Genomic DNA, 24,293 nt, shown 5'->3' with positions numbered 1-24,293 from the left:
CAACTTCATGAATGGCACTGATTACTCTCTCTGTTTAACACACACCCAAACCTGATCATCCTGGGTTTTATTCAAACTCCAGTGAATTATTGATTGCCCTGCATGCTCATTACTGAACAGATCTGGGGCAAGAGAAAATCAAAGTTAGTAAGCAGCTGGCGGAGAGAGAGAGAGAAAGAAAGAAAGAGAAAAGGACACAATGAGAGGAGGTCACTGCAAAGAGAAAGATAATTACAGTCAAGAAGAGGTTGTTCAGAATTGTACGGCGCTGGGATCTTTAATTGGTCTGAAAAAAGAAAGCTGTTCAATCTTTGCTTACACTATTAAAAGTATTCAATGAGTTTGTTCAGCTGCGCACACAAACAATATAAATTATTCCCACAGATGAAAGTTTAAAGATCTGGATCTGTAGAAAATGTCTGGGATGATGAAAAAGCCACATGTACGCTGTGCAGTTTTTTAATGATGGTCAGGTTGTACGATGTGACCACATGTGTGATCCTGGGTGAGGTAAAACTGAAACATCAACTGTCATTTAGGACTGACAGTGTTGACTGGGCATTTCAATCTACAGTCGGTTTCTGAGCGAGCCTCAGTTCTCTGATATAGTTGATGGGTGATGTGTTGTAGGTTAGGGTATGCTAGATCTGGCACCACTGAGCTACAGTAAGTTTCATCCAAGTTACGAGTGCAATTTAATTAAAAATGGAAATATCACTACACAACTGTTTCCATTCCATTTGCTAAAAAACTAAACAAAATGGCCCCTTATGGGAAAATTGGTGCAAAACAGAAATGGAGTTGTAGCAACAGTGGCTCTTTATTAAATGCAATAAATTACTTGATGTTTTGTAACAGTCTCTGCATTTCAGAATGACGAGAGCAACATGTTTGAGCAAATTATTCAGTCAGTCATTTGACTTTTTGATGCGTAATTAGGGATTTACACAGCTTTTCCAATGGGCATGTTTTAAATCAAGTGTTCATGAATCTAATCAAGTGAGCATGTACTGTATGTGCATTTAATCCAGCATTTGTTTTAATGCAATATCCCAAAATGCACATACAAATTTGTAAAATGGAAAGCTATACTGACGTATACCTGTACATTCAAATGTTTATGGGCCATTCTACAGAATTGGTGCAAACTGCTGTCCGACAACCAAAAAACACATTTAAAAAGCAGTTAAGTATTACAATTTTAGATGTTTAAGATACTTCTATTATCTATTGAATCCCAAAATACTATTTAAAATATAAGTAAGCTTAATATACATAAAATCATCATTTATTGGGTACTTTCAATTAGGAGGTGGCTGTCCCGAACCCTAACCCCTAAATTTCAACTTGTGAAATGATTTTGAAATATATATATATATATATATTTATATATATATATATATATATAAAGAAATTTCATTGTTGTTTTAAAAAAAATCTATTTGATTTAAAAAAAGTACAATAAAAAAAAAACACATTTATTTTATATTTTATTTTTAAATCATGAAACTTTATGTAAAAAAATGTGTCCTGCATTTTCATGTCACTGTGTGTTTAACAGTGTGTGTTTTAGTCCATTGGCTGAGACTGATTTTAACCACACCCCTACAGTTTTGATCAGGAAATATTCTTGTGTCCCTCTCTCTCTCATAGCCTCTCTTTCATTATAGATAGGTACCATCATTTTGAGGGAAATGTGTTCAAATGTCTTAAAATCTGTGTGCAACTTTAAGAGACGTCACTACCAAACACTTTTTTGGGTGTAATTCCATAAAATTTAGTTTTTATGTGTGTACAACTGTTCAGAACTGTGCTACTGTAGGTAACCATGAGCTGGTTATCATCTTTAGGCCCAAAAGTACCTAAAATTGTCACTACCGAAACAGTCATGACCGAAACATGCCATCATTGTTTTGGTAGTGACAAAAGGGAACACATTTATTTGGGTGGAAATAAACAAAATTTTTGTACAGTTATGCAAATAATTAGTATCTAAGTATATTTAGTAGTGTTTTATTATGCAAGTTAAAATTCTGCAATGTGATGTGGTCACTACCAAAACATTACTTTCTCTACAGAAAATGTGCCGTCACAGCCGAAACATGGATGTTTTGTCTAAAATAAAGTATACTGAATTATCAACTAAGATGTTATTATAGTGTTTGATTCAGTGTATATTCAACCTAATGAATCCTTAACTTTGAAATCAGTACGATTAACTACATCTACACTTGTTATTGGTTTACCTGTGAAAACTGTTTTTTTTTTGAAATAGCAAAACATATATTTACAAGGTAGATGTATACAAAATATTAGTAGGTCAATATAAGCCTTCTTATTAAATTATTTATTATTGTGTTTCGGTAGTGACAAATTTGGGGAGAGGAAAAATATTCCAAAATACGATATGATAATTATCTGCACAATTACTAGATATTGCAAGATACCTTGGATATTATACAATTTTCATACATAATTTTTTTTTTTGTGAAAGACGTTTCCAACTCTTTGAACCAATTATGTAGAATGGCCCTTATACCAACCTCATCCTCCTTATTTCCTCCCCCAAATCTAAAAAGACAAATAATAGAATGAGGACTGATAACAGAGGTTCGTCTTTTCTTTAAACTTTACTTAATTCTTGATGAAAGTAGTATTTGGCAGCTTTTAGATAATGCCAAGGTGAGACTCTGGTCATAATGACAATTAAATGAAATAGGCTACATTTATTTTTGCAATTTTGCAAACTTCAGATCTACAGATATCTTTATTTTAAGGAAAAGGTTTTTTTTTTTTTTTTTTTTTTTTTTTTGCCAGTTGGAGGTCTTATTTTTCCAAGTATAGATGAAAATGCACAGTAGGATTGCTCCACTACAGGCTTTTTACAGGCAGTCTTGACTCTTTCTTGACCTGCGAAGATGGTTATTGTGGATCCATTTTAAATGTGCCTGAAAAAAATGTGAAAATTATATTTTTGAGTTAGATGTCCTTGCTAGAAATATTTAATTCAATGTGTTTAATGGCAGGTTAGATTAAGTGACTTTTTATTAGTAACTTTCTGAGTGTGGCTGATCATAGCAGAGCAGGGCAAAGATGGAGAAACACTTTTCATATTATATCAGCTAAATCTCAGCTCCACTTGACTGCTTTTAGCAGAAAAAAAATGATAAAGAATATCTTTTTTCTGGTAGATTTTGCTATGAATATAATCTTGCACAATTACTAAAAGAAAGATTGTCCATCTCAAAGGGGGGTTTTTGAGCTCCTTATATGGAGACAAAAAAAACCCCATTTTCTAAAAGACATCTTTGGGAATCAAGACAAGTCGATTTTGCCGAATTAAGGCTGCATTCCAGGGTCATCATTTTTTGTTCATACTGGAACAACATTCCTGTCTGAAAATTTTGTCCTAACCAGAGGTGTAAAGTCCAGGGGTCAGAAAGTAAAAGTCCTGCAATATTTGAATTCCACCCATGAACTCAGACTGCTGATTTCACAAATTAGTTGTAATCTCCAGGCTGAAAAACTGTGCTAATAAGCAAATACTGAGGAGGACTTTTACTTTCTGAACCTGGACTTTAAAATTCTGGTCCTAACCTCATCCCTAGCCCTAAAACTAACCCTACCCATAAGTAATCCCAAAAATCAGATAGAAATGATGGGTGAATAACACTGATGTAGAAGCACCTAACCCTGGTTTTAAGCCTAAAGTTGAATTTAAATTTGATTGGTTGATTGGAATGTTCTTTCAGGGTCAAAAAAGATGTTGTTTCAGGAACATGTTGCTCTTGCTGAAATCAGGTTCTGCATTTCTCTTCGCTCTTCGCAGACCTCAGCATCCCAGAGCCGTTCACTGTTGCTCTGCCAGGCCTGTCTCTACTGACGCCTGTGCCCATGCACTACAAATGGCACTGGTCATTAAAGGAAGGAGCTGTTATTTCAGGCTGTGGCGCTGAGGTTTTTTGTCAGACATTCCCTTTCTAATTTCAACTCTCCCAGACACTCTTAGTCTGACAGCAGTACAAAGGGCAACCCTGTAGCCATGCAAGCCATCATCATTACCGGCCTGTTTGCAAACTCTGCATCCTCTAATGGCTTCAAATTAGCGCTTTACCGCAGTCACTCGATAGATTTCTCATGAGTCGGTCAGCAGCGCGGATTGATCGCTCCTTTTTAATTACTGGCCAGTGGGCTGCAATTCTTCAACCCTCCACTTGGCTGGGCAAACCTTAATCCATAATTCTGTCTTTCTGTCCTGCATGTCCTGATATATTGCCTGTTAGTGATCTCTCAGTCGCTTTTACCGTTAAATTCTGTCATTTACTCACACTGTAAACCCGAATAAGTTGGCACAACTCAAAAAATTTAAGGCAATCAGTTGCCTCAAATTTTTTAAGTTAAGAAATTCAAAGTTTTAGTAAGCAGAACTGACATATTTTTATTTTGTATTTGTACATTTGAATTGTTCTTAACTTGAAATGTTTGAGTACACTAATTCATACATTTAACTTAAAATTTCATGTAATCTCAATGTGAACACTTTTATTAGTATAAACTTAGCTAGCTTTAGCAAGCTAGTTTACTAACATACTATTTTGTTAACATCTTAACAATAGTATGCTATAGAATAACACTTGCGGCAATATAAAGGTTTTATTTGCTCTCAAGTCAAGCTCATGCACCACTTGTCACCATGATGGTAACTATCCTAAAACCAACATTAACAGAAATTCTTCTAAATTAGCATAACGAAACATTAAACATTACTAAATCACCCGCTTAACATTAATCTTGCACAAAAAAACATTGTATTACACTTAAATTTAGCATTTACTCTCCCTTTCAAGTGCCATCGGCAAAGCATGCTGGGAAATATACATCCCAGCCGTTTCAGTTAAACTTAAGTTCGTCTAAATTAAAAGAAATAATTTCATAAAACTCAAAACAATGAAACAGTTCAGTTTACTTAAAATATATCCATTCTGTGAACTTGAAAGAAAAAGAAAGTGCTAAATACTCATAAAAGTTAATTTGACTGAACTAATTAGTTTAATTTAAGTTTTTACTACTCAAACCAATTAAGTATTTTGAGCGTTAGGGTTTACAGTGCACCATCATTTCTTTCCTTGAAGCACAAATAATTTGAGGTTTTCCTAGGCGACTGAAGACAGATTCTGTCAAGCTCCAAAAAATGACAAAAAAACAGCATAGAACTAAATTTAAACTAGTAAATACGACAACTGTTCTAGGTCTTTATATGAGAAACGAACACTTCAAATCGTTGATGTAAAACCTGACAGAACATATGCATTGTGTTACATCGGAAGAGATTTTCAAGCAAATAATGACCTAAATGTTGGTCTTTCCATCACACAAAGCTATCATTTGGCTTGAGAAATCTTGTAGAAATTACATTGTTTAATTTGCTTTTTGACATTTTTGAAGCTAGCAGTGTTTGTGCCTTCATTTACTGTCATTGTGTGGGAAGGACCTTTTTTTGCCGCACGGAAGAAAGAGAATCTTGGAACATGGCAAACTATCCCTTTAATGTGCACTGATTTATTGGTTGAATTTTCAAACTGATTTTTTTTTTTTGTGAATATATAAGACCAGCATATTTTCAAAAAACATTATTAAACAATAAATGATCAGTAGCCAGAGACAAGACCTGGTTCAAGGTGACAAGACTCTTAACTTGTAGCATGTGTCTGAAGATAACAATAAATAACATGCAGGCAAATGGATTTGCAATTAACCAAATGGACTGAAACATTGGCTCAATCAACTGGGGACCTTGGATGTCAGCGACAAGCTTTTTAAATCAACTGGATGGGCGATGTTTCAGTTCCAGGAGCTAAAAGGAAGGACATGTGAGAGAGCAAGAGAGCGATCTCTTTTATTCTCCAGAGTGGGTTTGATGCAATAGTAATTGCAGGGGAGGAAATTTCACTTCATTTACAGTGGGCCTCTATAGCAGTGGCTTCGCAGGTTGAGTTATTGACATCAAAAACAAGATTGTGGAAGAGTGAGGTGATATGGCCTGTAATCCAGCTTCTAGGACGGGGGGAAAGCAATCTGTTGGGAACCGAATGGGTGAGGTGGTGTTTTGCCTCCACTGACGTGTCTGGCACAACAATGAGGCCCGTCTGTTTCAGCAACGGCTCCAGTCACCTGCTCACATGGCTGCTGCGGGCTGTGATAGATCGGCAACGAAACAAGAAAGAAGAGGAAGTGTAATCGAAAACATGCCAGAAATGGAGACAAGTGTCATACGTGGCTCACTGGCCCAAATCAAAGCTCCCTTCACAACGCTGTCACTAATGTGTTGCTTTGCAGGAGGCAGAATTCAATGGTAAACACTCGCTGATCCATATTCTAACTCTCCATCTCTTGCTCTCCCCATTTCTTTCACTCCTCTCCATTTGGCAGAGTCTTTACGGGTACGGTTTCAACGGCTCGATGCATGAGTGATGCCCGGCCAGATTGCCAGTGTTATAGCAGAGTGGAGTCAGGGGTTGGGAAACCAAAGGTGATGGAAAGAAAATAAGATATACCTTTGAATAAGCATCAAAGTGTGCAGGAAATAGAGGTGCTGGGGCATTGACGGTGAGCGTGGGCTGGGTTTTGGCGTGACCACTACAAGCAGACTCATTTTGTTTTCTGAGAGCATTGTCATGGCCTCTGACTATGCAGTAGGTTGGAAAAGAGAAGCAGTTATGAGATACGGTTGGGTACCTGGTACGTGGTGGGGTCAGATTGTGAATAGGTGGTGGTTGGTAGCTAGTGATGTGTTTACGAAGGGTGGAGATGACAATGAAGCAGGAAAAAGACTCTTGCTGAAAAAAATACCATCATAAGGTGCACTTAGGAATCGGCTATTGGGGTTCCTACAACGCTAGTAACTACTTGTTTGGTCAACCAGCAACACTAGAAAGTGAACTTCAACCAACAGGCAAACACCAAAAAAGCATATGGATCAATTATGGATAATAAAAACATAACAGTCAATAGTAACTAAAAGTTATTAAAGTCCTTTCACTGTTTGTATTCATGGTTTCATTTTGTTGAAAAACATTTCTATCACAGAAGTATGTGTACAGTAAATTGCAATTTGCATGTAGCTTAATATATCCAGAGGAAACAAGCATAGATGCTGATCAAAGCTCAAAAGTGTTTCTTACTCAACATGTCAAAGTGAATTACACCACAGAAACGCTGACAGCTTGACGTTTGTAAGTAACAGAACATCTGTACAGAGTCTCGTCTGTCATTCAGGTTACAGGAGTGTGTTTGCAGATGTGTCTTAGGTCACAGCCCAGCATGGTGGAATAGCCAGCAAAGCTAATCGTCCGTTTAAATAACATCTGCTTCAATGTTGTGCACAGTTACATGTGCAATAGTTCAAACACAATGGTACATAAACCAGCTATTTAATCAATTTTGTCTCTAATATTTGATTTAGTAAGAATCCTCTTTTAGCAAACACAGACTGGGTTTATGGGATTTGGAAAGCTCTGAATGTTTGCCAGCAACTGTTGGTCCAAAATAGTTGCAAAAAGTTGCCTTGGTTTTCACTTTATTGTTGTTCATTTATTTCTTATATTATTTGACTTGCAATTCAGGTCAAAATTTCCAACTCAAAGTTTATAAGAATTGTGTGGCTCTAAGGGGTGAACAATAGTACATCTAGGTTTGGCATGTTTGTTTACATTTGATTCATATTAAGTCAATTAAAAGCATCTTATCTTGTGAAAAAAGAGATTAAATGAAGTTCGGTGGTGTTCGGGGCATTGCACTTTTGTGGAAATGAAATCTGGATTCGAATTGATGACCTTTGTTTATCTTCATAAGACTATAAGCATGTTTTGAAAACATCTTGCATCTTGCAATTAAAAGTTAATAATCTCCATGCCTTGAAGCTGTTTATCAAATGATAGGCTAAGACTTTGAGACTTACAAATGCGAAGTAATACACATTCCAAGTGTCTTCACCTATTTATTTTTCCCGCAAGGACACTTGATCTTCCATTAGTTATGAAATCATAATTATTATTTTTTTGCGAAAGGGAAGGATAAATAATTGGGGTAGATTTAGCCCTTGCATCTTCCAAGGATTTAATCCCTTGAAAAGCAAATATTTTCTAATGGGCAATTTCAGCACTTGTAAGATAACAGAATATGAGATCATCTGACTGCTTATGCTATCACTTTGCATACTTACTTTTTATTGTAGAGAAGAGCAATGAGAACCATTAGAAAGAGCAAAATTGAGATTCAAAATCTTCAAGAGTACGATGGCGGTGAGTAACCTTTTGATAGTTGCATAAGGCCAGAGACGATCTCTGTCCCTCCATTACTCTGCTGTCCATTTTCACATGGCCTGAGATTAATGTTGAGTGGACACGTAAAAAGACAAGGATGGCGATCTTTTAGAGAGTATATAATTAGCCCACTGGGCAAGGTAGAAACTACGGTAGAAAGTGACCTCTTGAGGTTAACCCACTAAATCCCAGAGTTCTGCAAAGGTAGATTTCAAAATTCAGGAGTCTGGCTATAGTGAGCAGATTTTACCATCTCGTGTCATGGCGGACATGATGATACAGGTTTTTCTTTGATGAAGGAAAGGTTTTGTGTTTTTTCCCCTTAAGCTTTTCCCAAGTTTTTCAAGCAAGCAACCATAAGTGGTCAGAAATTTTGTATTCAGGATAATTCACAGTTGGGATTCAGTTTTCTCCACTTTCAAACGCTTGATCAGATATCAAAGCCTCTAGCGGGATTGGCTGATCCAGGCTATGTGGAAGTCTGTCGAGAGTACACCTGCCCTAACCTCAGCCTTCAGTCGGTATGTGAGGGAAGGCTGAGTCATGAAGCGAGGGGTTGAGGGACCGCTTCAGCTGTCAGGTAAGAAATACTGGGAAGAGTGGGAGTCACACTCCCATTCCTGTCATCACTACTGCTCAGACCAGGCCTTTTGACATTGTAAAAGACAGCGAAGAGATCACTCTGCTACAGAGCTTGCATATATAACAAGCACAGGTTAGAAGATCTGGTCACTTATTTTTTCCCCCAAAACATTGAGGCTTAAGTGCAGAGCTACTGTTTATTTAGTCAAGTTTTTTTCATTTTCTTATTATTTTCAGCCACTCATTATTAACGGATATGCAGAGTCGCAGGTGCTACAGACCCAGGAACAGCATATGTTTTGAAAGACATATTTTCATTTATTTATTAGTTTCTTTGCCTCTGTGACTAAGCCACATTATAGGCATTACGGATGTCTACATATTGTTGTTCAAATATATTCTTTTGACTGAAAGTCTTGGAAGTTAAGAACGAGTTCTTCCAGCTTAGTTTGTTAGTCCTTTTTATTGGGGAGGATATTTTGAGTTCCAAAGGTTACTGTATGTTTTCATACTACAATGGGTAGCACTTTAATTTATAGTCCTGTTTCGTATGAACATACTATGTACTTATTGTAGTAATGACACAAATTAGGTACTAATGGATAGCCCACCCCTAAACCTTAACTTAACCCATGTTACACTTCTCAGTACTTTTGTGGGTAGGTACACTGTAAGTACAATGAAAGTGCATGTACTGTACAAATAAAGTGCAACCATGCAATGATTCAATGCTTTTCTAGGACCATGAAATTAACCATTGAATAGACACAATTATCACAAAGCCACTAGCTCCCTGGTGTCCAACTTGACAGGAAATTAAACTAGACTGGGATGAACTTGAGGTTCTTGGTTTTGAGTTTGTGGGGGATAATTAGCCTTATCAGTGCCCGTTGAGGCAGTTCTAAAGCAGTACTAATTAAGTCCCAATTAATAATGACCACAGCAGGAGAGAATCATGATAAAAAAAACAGCCTGTGCATCATCACTTTCAAATCATTTCCTCCAGTCAATTCACCAATCAAACATATTTGCAAGTTGACAGTGGTGAATGATGTTCCGGTCATAAGGTGGTTGTGATACTTGTAGTAGTGGGATTTAGATGACTTTTTTGTCTATGCTAAGTGCAAATAAGTCATTTGTAGAGGGGAGCAGCAGAGAGAAACCGCAGACCACGTAATTTGTCTTCTTTCTTCCTCTAATTTCCCTCACTACATCCTCCCATGCAGGTCATTATTTTAACTTTTCATTAGTGGAGATCAATAAAGCAAATCGCATTCCGGCTTGCGAGCACATGTGCTCCATGGCTTACCCCACCACTTATATAACACCTCACCAATCTTGACCAACCTCAGTGCTTTCTCAGTAACCCACAGTTTTGCCCACTGGTGTGGGGAAGAGCTATAACTTGGTGGGTGTGGGTGGCCTTTTTTTTTAGAGCAGATAAACCTACCAGGTGGTTGATTACAACCTCAGCACAGATAGCACTGTTGCTGCCCAATATCACAGAAACAGCAACGCTGAATAATAACCCAATAAAACTTAATTAAGATTCAATGACCTCTCTGGTTTAATAATGAAGACAGTGGGATTTACAGCAGGAAATTAAAAGTGAGAACTTATGGTACTGCAGGGGAGTTTGGTCAGTGAAAAATCTATTTTTAATACAGTACATTATTTTTCGCTGATCTCATACTAGTTTGAGATCACTGTAATCAGTCTATGTGCATATTTTGATTTAATCTGAGGATACTATTTGGAAGATAATTAGAAATAAAATAAATTAGAAAATGTAATTGAATGTTAAGAAAGGGACATTTGAGATTGCAAATAAGCTTTTGATAAAAGTGCACTCTCAGAAAAAAGGTACGAAAGCTGTCACTGGGGCTGTACCTTTTCAAAAGGTACACTTTTGTCAATTTTAGGTACTAATATGTACATTTTAGGTGCTAATATGTACCATTACGGTACCAATATGCACCCTTTAGGTACAAAAGCGTACCTTTTGAAAAGGTACAGCCCCAGTGACAGCTTTCGTACCTTTTTTTCTTTTTTTCTGAGAGTGTATGCAAATAAGCTATCGGCAGGACTTCTTCGTCAGTCTTCAGTTTTACCCGCAGTTGTGACTAACCTAGGACAGTAAGTCGAGCAGGACGGGACCTCATGGCGGCCTGGATGGCCTGGCACTCAAACACTGCATCATCCATCAGCTCCACCCTCTGGATTCTCAGGTGGTGCTCGCCAGTTCCATGATCCCCAACCACAGCATAGCGAGGATAACCTGGAAAACAGGGAAGTTGACTGGTTAATACCCCAAGTCCAGCAGTGACTGCTTTAAAAATAAATTTTGCGTGTTTTTAAACGTTTCTAGGTAGATACAATCCAGGGAAATTGTAGCTTGTCAGTTTCAGAGTCGCACTAACCGAGCGCCTAAATTGAAGAGTTTTTCATGACAGTGTAAGGTAATCCTCGAATGCCACAGGGAGTAAGTGTTAGAGGCTGATGCAACACTGGCTGTTTGTTAGCAACCACTGCGATATCAAAGGACATCAGTTGAATTTATTGTATATTATTTACAGATACAGGAGATTTCGTCTGCTTTCATGGATGTGTGGAAAACAATGAAAATAGTCATATCTTGTAGCTTATTTCTTACGTTCAAGTCCAACCCAAGGGCCCCTTCTTCTGCAAAGTGAAAATATTGATGACTTGTTTCCCTCAGGACAATAAAAACACCCAATGTGAGACAAGAATCGGCACATCTGTGACCTTTCTAAAATAAACTAAAGGTGAGCAGATGTGTGAGTCTTTCTAATGGTTGGGGTGAGACTTTCTGCCGGTTAGGGTGAGACTTTCTGCCACTTAGGGTGAGACTTTCTGAAGGTTGGGGTGTGATTTTGTGCTGGTTGGAGTGAGACTTTGTGCTGGTTGAAGTGAGCCGCACTGATGATTGAGGTGAGATGATGGTTGATTGAGGTGAGGCAATCTGCTGGTTTTGCTATAATATGTTCAGCTGCTGCTGTAGGTGTAGTACTTAGTAAGCAGCACACAGAGCCAAGAAGATTGAGATGTGTTCTACTGATGCAGAGGAACGGTGATTTGCGGTTTAATAATACATTCAGCAGGATGTATTTCAAGGAAAACTGACTGTTTTACAACAGCAAGCAGATCCGAGGGCCTTTAAAACCCATCAGCAGACTATTTCCTGGGAATTTGCATGAGGAGCGAATGCAGAAGCTTGGTTTGTCACTATAGGAAATGTAAATTGGGGTGGAGACGTTTGATTGTGTCATACTTTACGGTACATTTCACAAGCTCTCCGTGTGAATGTCTTTAATGTCTCTCAGGAGCCAAATACTTCTAATTATGAGAGATCTGCAATTTCCAATGAGACCCCTAAAAAGTGCTGTCATTGCTGTTAGTGCAGCCTCTCTTTCCAAGTCAAGACAGTAATTGATGGCTGATGGGTGATACGGATTTAATAGCATCAGAAGCTGATCTCAGCGTATTTCTCTACAGAACGGAGCGCTGTGCATTTTCCCTTCAATTTAATTCAATATTGCTTTTTATGTGGCTAAATTTACACCTTCAGAAGTGATCTCGCTCTAAGTTCCTGCTTCCAGTCTCCACAGAGCAGCCATTTGAATCTTTGCCAGTGAATGACCTGTGGCAGAATATTGATTTTTACAGCATCCATCGATATGATTCATGTTCGCTCCAGAGAATTCTCTGTGACATAATCGTCATGCACCCTCATGCTCTCGGGGCACTCAACGCCAGCAAGTCCGTTGCAGCTCCGAAAAGCATATGTGTTTCAAACTGAAAGGATTAAAAACAGCCTGTGTTTTTGTGGTTGATTGCGTTTATATAACTGACTCCACTTGTTTAGAGATGTATCACCCATTGTCAATTTGAAAGGGCATCCCGATATCACCTATATCTTTTCGAGTGCTGTGTGGTACGAAGTCCAACCTATTCCTAAACCCTACCACGGGGCTATTACTGCAGAAACCACTGTAATCTACAGCAATGAGGCTTGAAAGAGGGATGTGCTTTAACATATTGCTGTAGAAAGGAGTGAAAAATAGACTGGACTGGACTAATGGCTTTTAAGTCCTTGAGCCTGCCTGTTGAAATCACTGTGCCAGAAAATGCCAATTATTGCCTGTTGCCTCATTGGATCCCATTCACTTTTAATAGACCATGAAGTGTCTCTCATTTCCCCTATTGAGGAGAGAGCAGCAGACGATTATGGTGCAATGTGTTTTATCTGCCCACATACAGCTTTTAATTTCTCTAGGAGAGTGGGAGACAGAAAATGGGCAGGATGACCCAAAAAACAAACATTTAATAAGCCATCAAAAACAGACTGTGCCCACATTAGATGGTGGACTACATTGGAAAGTTGTTTTGAAGGTCTTACCAAAAAGATGGTGAAATATGTTATGTACAAGGAACAGCCTATGTTGACACTACATGATATAAGTGGCCAGTTATTTAACTATTTTTGACCTAATTTGTTTTCTGTTTGAGATTGCAGAATTTGTGTTCGCGTATCCGTTCTGCACAGCTTGAGAGTAAATAACTTGGAAATAAAAATACCGAATTATATGTTTAATATCTCTGTTGTTTATTTAAGATGCCACAGAGATTAAACGAAGAGCAAACAGAGACTTTGGTTTAAATCTCCTGCTCTCAAAATAATCTCATGCTGTGTCTACTTGAGAGATTCAGAAGATCCTACCGTGATCCCAAAAGTCTGCAATCAGAAATCTCTCATCAAATTCATTCGAAACACAAACTAATAGTTATCCTATCCACGTTAATTGTACTCTTACTGTATGTTACAATTGTCAGTGGCAGTCTGAGAAATCTTTCAGATTCGTACTGGAAACTCCATTAAGTCAACCTCTGGGCAATACAATTAACCTTGGCAACTGTCAGGTTACAATTTAAGGCCTGTAATGTGAACATAGCCAAATCAAGTACTGTTTATGGTGGCCGCCAGTCAAAGCAAATGAAGCTTACGGAGTCATTTTAATGGCCATTGACTTGGTTCGATACTGTGTTTATTCCTGATGAGAGATTGATGGGTTTGTTGCAGGCAACATCTATTGCCACTTAATGCCTAGCTGCAAATCTTGAGGTCTTATTTCTCAGATGGATGCCGAATATATGCACTGGCTTCTGAAGACATTACTGCTTTATCAAGCTCTATGAAGTAGTGGCAGGCTCATGACATGTCTGTGTGTCTTATTTTACATAAGTCATATCATAATACAATACAATGTGCTATTTATTTGTTTGTTTGTGTGCGGAGTGGGGCACACTTAAAAGACACACACACAAACCCTCAATAAAGCAAGTAGGCTTTGAATGTGTGAGTTTGAAATCAGCAGGGATTTACTTCCTACAGTGATCCTGTAATAAAGTGAAGGAGCAATCCTAGCTAGTCTTTATGCAAGCTGACGCCAGTCAAATAACAAACAATGATTAACTGTGATCTAGAGATTAAATCCACCCACCTGTATCATTATCTGAGCTTGGCCCATACAAATGCAGTTCTTTATGAACCCAAATTTGTGCATTCTATCAGTATGTTCGGTATGATACACATTTCATCTCTCATCTGGACACCTCTTAGATTAATATATCATTATATAAATCACCCAAGAAATGCACAACAGAGCATGAGAGAAGAATGAAATAATTCTGTCATTGATCACAATGAATCCCTAAGACAACCCACGTCAACCAAAGCAAACAATATAAAATAGCCCCATTAGAGTTAATGAATCCATCAGGACAGGAAAGGATTAGTCTTTATGTCGGATCGATGGAAGGGGGAAAGGGCGGTGAATGGAGACGTGACGCAGTGATTAATGGTTCGAGGGAACAAGTGAGTGTATCTGCCTGTCGGCTCAAACAGAGCACATGATTGAGAGAGAATGTGATAATTACATACATGACTGTTATTTTCTTCCATTAGGTTTGATTCTGGGAACCAAAATAGATTCAAGGAAGCAAAATATGGATATATTTTGTAGAAATTAGGATGAGTTTTTAGATTCTAGATTTGAAAAAGGTAACATTTTATTTTGATAGTCTGCACATCAACTAGCATATTCATTAGAGTATTAGTAGACTGTCTGCTTAATATTTGGATGCTCCCCAACTGACTAACTAACTTTGTAAGTACATGTCAACTTATTCTGCTAACCCGAACTCTAACCTAACAATCTACTAATACTGTTTACATGTACTTGCAAATGAATGAGAGTTTGTTGACATGTAGTTGTGGACTATTGAAATTAACCAATAACTAAATTTAATGAGACCACCCCTTTTAAGTTTCAATAGTACTGACTTGGTACCCGCATGATCTCTGACAGTCATGACGCTGCTTTCAAACCTTCACATGTGTATTTATATATGTATGGTTTGATTACTACATGATGACCATTTTATTTGATTTCAGCACTTGAATTTTAATTATGTGTTTATTTATTTTGTTTAACCTCTTAACCGTTGCCAGAGCGCCGGCGCACTGAAGCGTTTTTTTTTTTAATAGTTCAAAGTTTTTTTTATTTATTACATATTTAAAAAAAAAAAAACTTTTAAATTAAAGAGATTTCTTTACGAATAGTCTAATGTATAACATGGCATCAAAACTGGATTAGTATCAGCTACTGAAATTTTTATGTTGTAAAAATCTTAGTAGAAAAGGACATTTGACATTGCTCTATGAGTGTTGCCTTCAATGGATTTTTCTTTTTTGCTCTCCTATAAAACATTGGCTTTGAAGTGAGCAGCACAAATCCGGAAGCTACTGTTTGGATTACTGATGTGCCAAGAGTGTAAAAAAACAATGCCTCAAAATCGGAATCAGAATTCTGCTGTGCTCTTTATGTCCAAGCATGCTTGTGCAATCTCCCTGACTGGTTATGTGGATATTCACGTTTACACCAGCAATCCGCACAATGCATATTCATGACTTTTATTTGTTTGTTTGTGGCAGTATTGAACTGATGTCTTTAATTAGAAGCAGGAGCAAAAGGACCTCCACGAAGAATGTGGGGACCGATACGAATCAGCCTCTTTTGTCTGCTGATTTATTAAACATATTGTTTGCGATTTCTCATTTTAATCAATGTTCTCCCAAACTGAAACAGCACTGAATGAGAGAAGCCTCTTCCATGAATAGCTGAGTAGGCTGATATTGAAATGTGGAGCTTTGAGCTGTTGTAGTCGCCTCTTTTTTTTTTTATGTGTGCAGCTGCTAGCTTGGAGTACGTAGTCGTAGATGTGTCAATTTCTTTATTGGACGCAGTGTTACTTGTTGACGCAGGCAAGACTGATAAAAGGAGCAGCTGTGCAGTTTTATTCTGTAAAGTGTCATTCATGTCAAAGCAATGCACCTCCGCCCTTGTACCCGAAGCTTGCTTTTAAAGTGCTCTTTTGTCTAAAGCACGGGCTCTCGGCAACTCGAAAAAAATTACATGCCATAAAAAAAGAGAGACGGAGCAGGACTTCATTGAAATTCTTCATGGCCCTCTGAGCGCTGGCCCGCCATTGATCCGCATAAAGAGCTAGATGGGGCTGGCTCGCCTCGGATTGGGTCGGCCCTCGGCTCCCGGCCGTGACTGTTAAACTGCAGCTGATGTGCCGTTAAGTGCCACTCTCTGTCTCTCTTCTCATAATCGTGAGTCCCGCAAGCGCAGAACCTCTTCTCACCTCCCAACCCCCACCCCGGCTTCAATTCACCCTCTCTTCCTCTTTGACCACTTGTAAAGCTCTTCTCCCAGTGTTTACACTGCCAGGGCCCAGCTCCCAGGAGCCTGATAATGACAAACTTGGTAGCGGAATGAATTTATCAGGGCTCAGTTGCCTATTGGGGTCTAATTAAAGGCCACTATCAGTGCCAAAAAGGCACAGAGCAGCAGCCACCAAAGGTCAGAGGCAAAAAGACCTGCGATCTCCAGCGGAATACATATTTAATTGTAAGGATCAGCCCAGCAACTGTTTTTAAAGAGGCCGACTGGGCTTTACGTCATGCTTTGCACTGGAAATATCCCAGGACGCTTGGCAGAGCTGTGATAGAAAAATTGAGTAAAACGTTGAATTCCTAGGGAATCATGCTAGAGTCTCTAAGCCTTTGTTAATCTACACTTTTCAAAGTGATGCTTACACCTGCTCTTTCCACACAAGGATTCCATGGGTTGTAATCCAATGTAAATGTCATAAAGAGGGACCAACTGTTTCTGATCAACCTGACTATGAATAAGTTCATGATGTTCAAAGTCTGTAGGTGGAAGGAATGAGAATCCAATGGTTGTTAGCTTAAGCAATTAACCAAAAAAGCAGCACTTTGCTAGTCGAGAAGAGCCTCACACTTCACAAGCTATTAACAGTTAAAAGTACTTAAGAGGTTATATTTTAGTTGCTCTTGTCCTTCTGTGCCTGACACCAATTGGACAGTTTTTAAAAAGCAATCACACCCTCTAGCTTAAACTTGTGTACCAAAGTCAACTTTAATTACAAAAGGCTTGTTTAAAACCAATTTGGTTATTTGAGAGGCAGATGAAGACCGGCTGCTAGTTGAAGTGTAAAATTCAATAAAATTAGCTGGAGCTGTGGACACGTTTGCCTCTCGCTCAGTCACTAGGGTAAATTGTTTGCATTTTAAAACAAGCTTATTTGACCATAAAAAGACTGTTATGAATGTCCATGCTGACATTGGCTGGCTTATGCAGGTTAGTGCTAGTAGCAGATGACGTTTGGATGGTCGACTGGCATGATCTTTCCTGTAATGATGGTTAAGCAAGCAGAACCTGATTTCACCAAGTGCAATATGTTCCTAGATCAACATTCCAATCAACCAATCATATTTGAAGGATAAATGTACAGTTTGTGTCAAGTTTATGCTTACAACCATGGTTAGGTGCTTCTACATCAGTGTAATTCACCTATAATTTCCGTCAGATTTTAGGGATAATTTATGGGTATGGTTAGGTTTAGGGGTAGGGATATGGTTATGGTTACATTTTCGGACATAGTTTGTTGTTTCAGGATCAACAAAAATCAGAACATGCATCTTTTGGGGACGGTGAAGCATCTTGTCAACTGGCATTGTTTCATGTAAACCTGGTAAGTTAGTAAAGTTGCTTGATTAGCGCAGGCTTTCCTGTAAAGTGGTTAGCAAAGTGGTGTTCAGGTAGTCTGGTTAAAACCAAACCATTCTCAGTTGTAACTGAGTTATGGTCTGGCAAAGCGTCATAGACAAATCATTTCCAGAGGGGCGTCACCAACGGACGTCGCGGATAGACCTAAACCCAATCAGAGCGATGAAGGAGATGACGTATGCAGAGCGGCGGAGAAACATCTCCGAGTGTTGTTCTTTGCTCGGTTTTTAACTAAAAGGAAACGTTCAAATCGCTTAAAACAGACGCGATAGCTGATTCGAACGAGTGATGTTCGAGGGCGGCATCCATCTTTGTAATGTAGGCTACAAAATCTGCTTCAAAATCCCAGCGCTGTCGTCATCGTGTAAAGCCCGCCCCAACGTTTCTGATTGGTGCCTCGATTTCGACGGATTGGAAATGGGCTTGAATGAGCTCTTTGCCAGACTAACTTTCAGAGCAAATCTAAATTTGCCGGAAGTTGTCTGGGTTTTCCCAGGCTAGTGTTCAGGCCCATTCTCAGGTTATGTGTTTCCTTTAGGTCTTTCCTGTGAAGCTACCAGTGTGGTCTTTCTGGTGAGGCTAGTTAAGTTGCTCTTTCTTGAGGAGACGGTGAAGCTTGTCACCTGTTGTTTGTATGTACTTGGTTAAGCTTTTTTTTTGTTAAGCTCGACTAGGCCAGGGCAGTCTTTCTTGTAAAGTTGTAAAGCTAGATGACTAGCATGGTCTTTTTGGTGAAGATGTTTAAGTTAATCAACCAGGTCTTACAAGTGAAGATGAATGGTTAAGAAAATCTACCATGATGCTCTTTATTTTATATTGTATATTGTTAAAAGAAGCTTGATGGGTAGAATAGCATCAAAATCATAAAATAAACTGGTAACATTTGCAGTAGAGTTTGTTAAATAATACTAAACTGTTTGTGACTTTATTACCTGCAAGATCTCTTCCGATGCCCAAAGCGAGGCCATCTTTGATCCACAGCACGACACCATGGTATCCAGGGATGGAGCAGGGTAGCGTCACAGGCTGACCAGCCACAACAACCAAGTCCTGAGGCTGCTGTGAGAACACGGCATTCACTCCTGAAACAAACGAGACAGAAAGAGAGAGTTTAACATTAATGTTTTAACTGTAGCCTTCTATTTGTGCAGCTCTTTTCTCATACTGAGGTCTCTTAAACACATCAGATCCATTATGAAATGGTTAATGTTACATGACCTCATTTGAAAATGTATGCAATGAATAACTCTCAAGTACTCAAGTGTGATTAACACGCAATGTTGAAGTGCTCTAAAGGCCTCTCTTCAGCCTGTCAACATTGGATCTTTCACAGAAAAGTACATGAAGCAAATGAAGTTAAACTCCATTAGAGATGAGTGGCCTGAGAAGGCTGTCAGCAATAACCCAGCGAGACGCAAGACGCCTCTTAAAGAAAAGAGTCACGGATACGAGAACAAGCATCATGGAAGGAGTAAGAGAAGGAAAATAGCTGCTGTATTCCTGTATCTTCCCACCGGTGGGCACAAAGATACCAGCACCTGTCACTCGGGCGGTTCAGGTTTGACTGGTTAGCATTGGCAGTTGGCCTCAAAGATTTCTGTCTCCAAAGGGAATCTAGTTACAGTACAAATGTCTTGTATTTCAATCTCCAGTGGTACATATTGCATGTGCAGTCACAAACTTACGCACTTTCAAAAATACAATGGCTGACATCAGCTATCAATATTGCAATGAGTTGTCTCAGTGGAGAGATGACGAGTTTCTTGCTGGCAGTACTGATAATAATGGGAGTCACACTGGCAGTCATGCTGAACTCTGCAGCTCTCCCTGATGTGTGCCTATCTACAATTCAAGAAGATGGCTCATATTTCTCATTCCACTTTACATCTCAGTGTACTTCTTAATCAATACTCATTTCTGTGGAACACATACCACCCTCTGTTTCTTGATGTACTGTATGTGTGTGTGTTTGTAACTTAGTTATACTTTACTAAAACGAAATGTCCCCAGAAATAAGCAAAATATATGACAAAACAACCTTTGGAGGATTGTTGATCCCTTACAAAAAAAAGTACTGTGGCTGGTACCACTGTACAGAGATGGTATCTGATGGTAATTATGTTGCTTCATAATTACCATATTCAGAAAATATTATTAAATTGCCAAAATACAGGGCCAAAAACAGTATACAAATAGTAAAGTGGTTCATAAAAAAATCCAATAAATTAAAAAAATATGCTTTGCTTCCCATACCCCCCCCCCCCCCCATACCCCCCCCCCCCCATCCCCCCCCCCCCACCACACCCCACCACACCAAATTGTAATATTCAATTCACATTTATTTGTATACACATCGTTTCAAAGCAGCTTTACAGAAAATGCATGAGTCCACATCACAATCTAGAGTGATATGTTATCTGTTATAATAAGAGGTAATGTTAGAGTTTTGTAATGGATATTTTTATTTTCTTCTCTATTTTTTGTTGCTTTACCTTTGCATGTCAAATAAAAAAGTTAATCTTTTAAAATAATTGAGAACGCTTTCCTTTCCGCTCTGTCGAGCAGTTAATGAACACAAGAACCTGCCGTATGTGAACGCACACTTCTGATCGGTGTGTAGTGGACATTAAGCTAATTATACAAGGTTGAGACTGACTGATTCAGACGAATATGAAAACATGTCATTTTTGCACATCGCTATTGGAGTTAGGGTCAGTCAGTACTCTGTAGTAACAAATTACCTTTATTTGAAAACAGTTGGAGTCTATATGCTAATTCTCTGCTAGGGACACATCTGTGTGCGAGTATGTAAGAAATGTGCTAATACCAATAAAACATGACATTCTCTAGATTAATGTTAAATTAAACACACAGGGAGGAAATAATTAATTGCCAGAATCCAGCAGGATGTCTTTAACGCTATGAATTCCATGGATTAGTAAACAAATCAGTCATACCTCTGTCCTGCCTCCAGTAAAATGTGATGAATGGCTTGTTAAAAGCTAAACATGAGTCCACAGATTGATTTATACAAATTCTCCCTGGCGAAACCCAACGTCTGCTGCTCCAACAAGCCGTTATTAAATCAACAACTGCAAAGATGCACAATGAATTCTTGTAAATATATTGGGCTGTTCATCTTTGAAGGCCAGCAGGCTTGCCTGGACACTTCAGTGTTTCTCATTCTGTGCTGTAAGCTGCTTTATTTGAATGAGCGTGTTTGTGTGTGTTTGCTGTGAAGGTCCTCTGTACACTTGCAGAGACTGTAGATGTAGGAACTGTGAATCGCAGCAGACCCGCTTCCAGGCTGCTGAGAGACATCAGGTTTGGCACATTATAGGAATACTGAGTGTAGATGAATGCTTCATTGTTCTTCTTTCTTTTTTGCTGTCTCTTCCACTGCGAGATGTGTATTATCGTATCGTCCATTCTGTGCAGTAGCCGATTGACCCCTCTGCTGTTATTGCGCTCAGTGCATTTGTTAACTTCCCTCAAATACCCACCGCACAAATTAGTTTGATTAGGAGAAGATTGACCCTCTCTGGACTTAGATTCCAACACATTGCAAATTATTATGATGAACGCTAATTATTTTTAATAATATGGCTAATAAGAATAACAAAGTAAAAATGTAGAGATTGCTTTTTTTATGAATCCCATGACCTCTATCTTTAATCCACAAGCGAGTATCCATTTTAGAAAGAGAGGTTGCCAGAGAGGTGGAAAATAATGATTTGCTACGGGATGAAACAGAGACAAGGGGCTTCCTCACCCAAAGTATTTATAGCGGAGAGTTCATTATGGGGTTAGATGGATAAAAATAGGAAAATGCACAGTTCTCGCATAGTTTCTACCCTTTAATTGTTAGCCAACAATGCTTATGATTATTGCAATGAATCCTTTAGTCCTAACAGTAGTGGCATGGCCTGCTCTTTGGTTAAGAAATGCCTGTTTTAATAAAGTTAGAACATGATTGTTCGGAAATATTCAAAAACAGGCAATCTTAAAGTACGTGATTCTCCGTGAACTGATCAATTCATGAACACAAGTAATACTATGTTGACAGATGGATGAGCAAAAGAAAGATCTAGATTTGGTTTTTAAATGTGTCTTAAACTGCATTAATGTTCATATTTAGTGGTATCGTGAGCATGTTGTTACTGTATGTGGCGATATTCAAAGTGGATGGCAATATGGTAGTGCCGGTAGTGTCAATTATTGCCTTTGATACTGTGATCACAATTATTAACGTTGATTAATAGCATTTAATCTTTTGCAAAACCTCCAAAAGAATATCCATTTTTCATTCTGTACATTATAATGTCACAATAGCTAAATTGACTTGCAGAAACTTGCATTGTATCCAATAACATGAAAATAACTTATCGGTCAACATTTTTTATAATGGTGCATCCCTAATCATAATGTATTTTTTTCCCCCTGTTGAACAGTCCTACTATACTGTACTATATCAACTCATCCCCTCAGTTTATAAACCTTACTCACAGATTCTTAAATTTTTCCCTCAGTTTAACAAAACACGCACAGATTAATTAACCATACCCCAAATTTCCAATCTGTGCCCTCAGATTTGAAAACCGTAATAATTATGTACTAATAATAACGGACAGTTGTATTTTTATTCAGCAAATGCTAACAAATATCAATACATTGTAACAAATGTAATAACTAAAATTTACTAATGGACCTTATTTTGTAAAGTGTTTAATTTCAGAAACAATGCACTGCATGGTCTTCCATCTTTTTCTATCTCAAGGAATAATAAAAAAAAGGTGTCTGCTACCATAACTATCAGTGTGGTAACTAATGGGAGTGAGAAGTCTGGTCAGGGAGGTTAACATATCCTTCCGAGTGATCTATTTACAGCACTGCACCACCTGGTTCATCCACTCGGACAGCAAAACACCGGCCTGTTTGATTTCCTCCAAACCACCTCAAGCGGCAGGAAAACATATGTAGGTCAGTGAAGAGGAGGATGTAGGAAAATGGGTGATGAATAGGGTGGGTTGAACCGGGGGGCTTAAGTTCACCCACTCCGGTGGAGGAATTCACAGGCGTTTGGAGCTCAGCGACGCTTCGGTCGCATCTGGCAGTATTCCGCTTCGGTGCTCATGTCGCCGTCCTCAGAGCGGACCCTTCCTCTTCTCCCTCGTCTTCTCGCCGTTCGAGGCTGCCAGCTGCACAGCCAGCCGTGCGTGTAGGAGAGTGAAGTGAGGGAAACAGATTATACTGCTTTATAGCACCCTATGAGTCCTCTAAAGCAAACCTGGGTAAGAGAGAGACAATCGAACAAAAACTATTCTTGCTGATTATGAATGATTAACGCTAATAATCGAAGTAGCTCGTAAAGCTGTACCGGAGTGGGCGGGAGTGACACTAATCCTCTTTATAAATGCTTTATTTAGAGAATAATCCCGATAAGATGCAGTCTTTTGAGATGAAGTGAGCTGGTCAGGTGTAGATTGTGTGTGTTGATATTCCGGGCATGAATCCTGGCGGATCTGTCAGTGGGGTCTGTTACGACTGCAGGCAGTGCCTTGAGGGGCTCTCCTCCCTCCAGCTGCGTACACACACACACACACTTCAAATTGACCATAGCGTGTTAGACCTAAATGCTCTTAAAAGAGACCTTAAAAATCTCTTTATTTTAAGGTACAACTACCTTTCAGGTTAACAAGTTCTGAGTGGAGTGTGGCCTATTTTTTTTTTTTTTTAACAAATTGCATCTAATTTCATCCTCGCCCTTCCAGGCTGGATCTGAGTTGTACCATGCGTGGTTGGGTTGGGAATGTCTTCAAGTGCTAAATGGAGGTCATGTCGCTTCCAATGGTAGGAGTTTCTCTTCCTGATGCTGCGGACAGTCAGTCAGTCAGTGTAAAGCCTACTATACGGTTCCCCAAACGGGAGTTCGCAAACTCCTGGGGGTTCGTGAGGGAACTGCAGGGGGTTTGTGAGTTCATAAAAAAGCTAATAATTAATTATATCTAATGTAAAATTAAACTGAATGGGGCTGTGATTTAATTAAATAACTGTATAGTGTGATTCTCTGCGTGTTAGAGAGAGAAGCGCTCAAGGGTTTGAATGTTGAAGAAACTAAGACATAATTAGTATTGTAACTTAGTAGTCTATTATTATAATTAACAAATATTATTTTTTATTTTTTAGTGTAATTATTCATTTATAAATGTAT

The 24,293-nt window shown here is 38.7% G+C and overlaps 1 protein-coding gene across 5 annotated transcripts in view; it reads right to left on the bottom strand.

Moving 5' to 3' along the window:
• kirrel3b (kirre like nephrin family adhesion molecule 3b) overlaps positions 1–24,293 on the bottom strand; it is a 215,287-nt gene that overhangs the window by 61,202 nt on the left and 129,792 nt on the right. For all 5 annotated transcript variants that reach the window (XM_056234309.1, XM_056234312.1, XM_056234311.1 and 2 more), the window contains exons 2-3: positions 19,015–19,164; positions 11,032–11,181 (exon numbers count right to left, since the gene is read on the bottom strand). In XM_056234309.1, coding sequence (XP_056090284.1) covers positions 11,032–11,181; positions 19,015–19,164 — 300 coding nt within the window. The remainder of the gene's footprint in view (positions 1–11,031; positions 11,182–19,014; positions 19,165–24,293) is intronic.

The sequence above is a fragment of the Rhinichthys klamathensis genome, unplaced genomic scaffold (genome assembly GCF_029890125.1).
Source record: "Rhinichthys klamathensis goyatoka isolate OS25496 unplaced genomic scaffold, OSU_Roscu_1.1 h1tg000391l_1, whole genome shotgun sequence".
NCBI classification, from domain to species: domain Eukaryota; kingdom Metazoa; phylum Chordata; class Actinopteri; order Cypriniformes; family Leuciscidae; genus Rhinichthys; species Rhinichthys klamathensis.
This window is presented reverse-complemented; position numbering and strand designations above follow the sequence as displayed.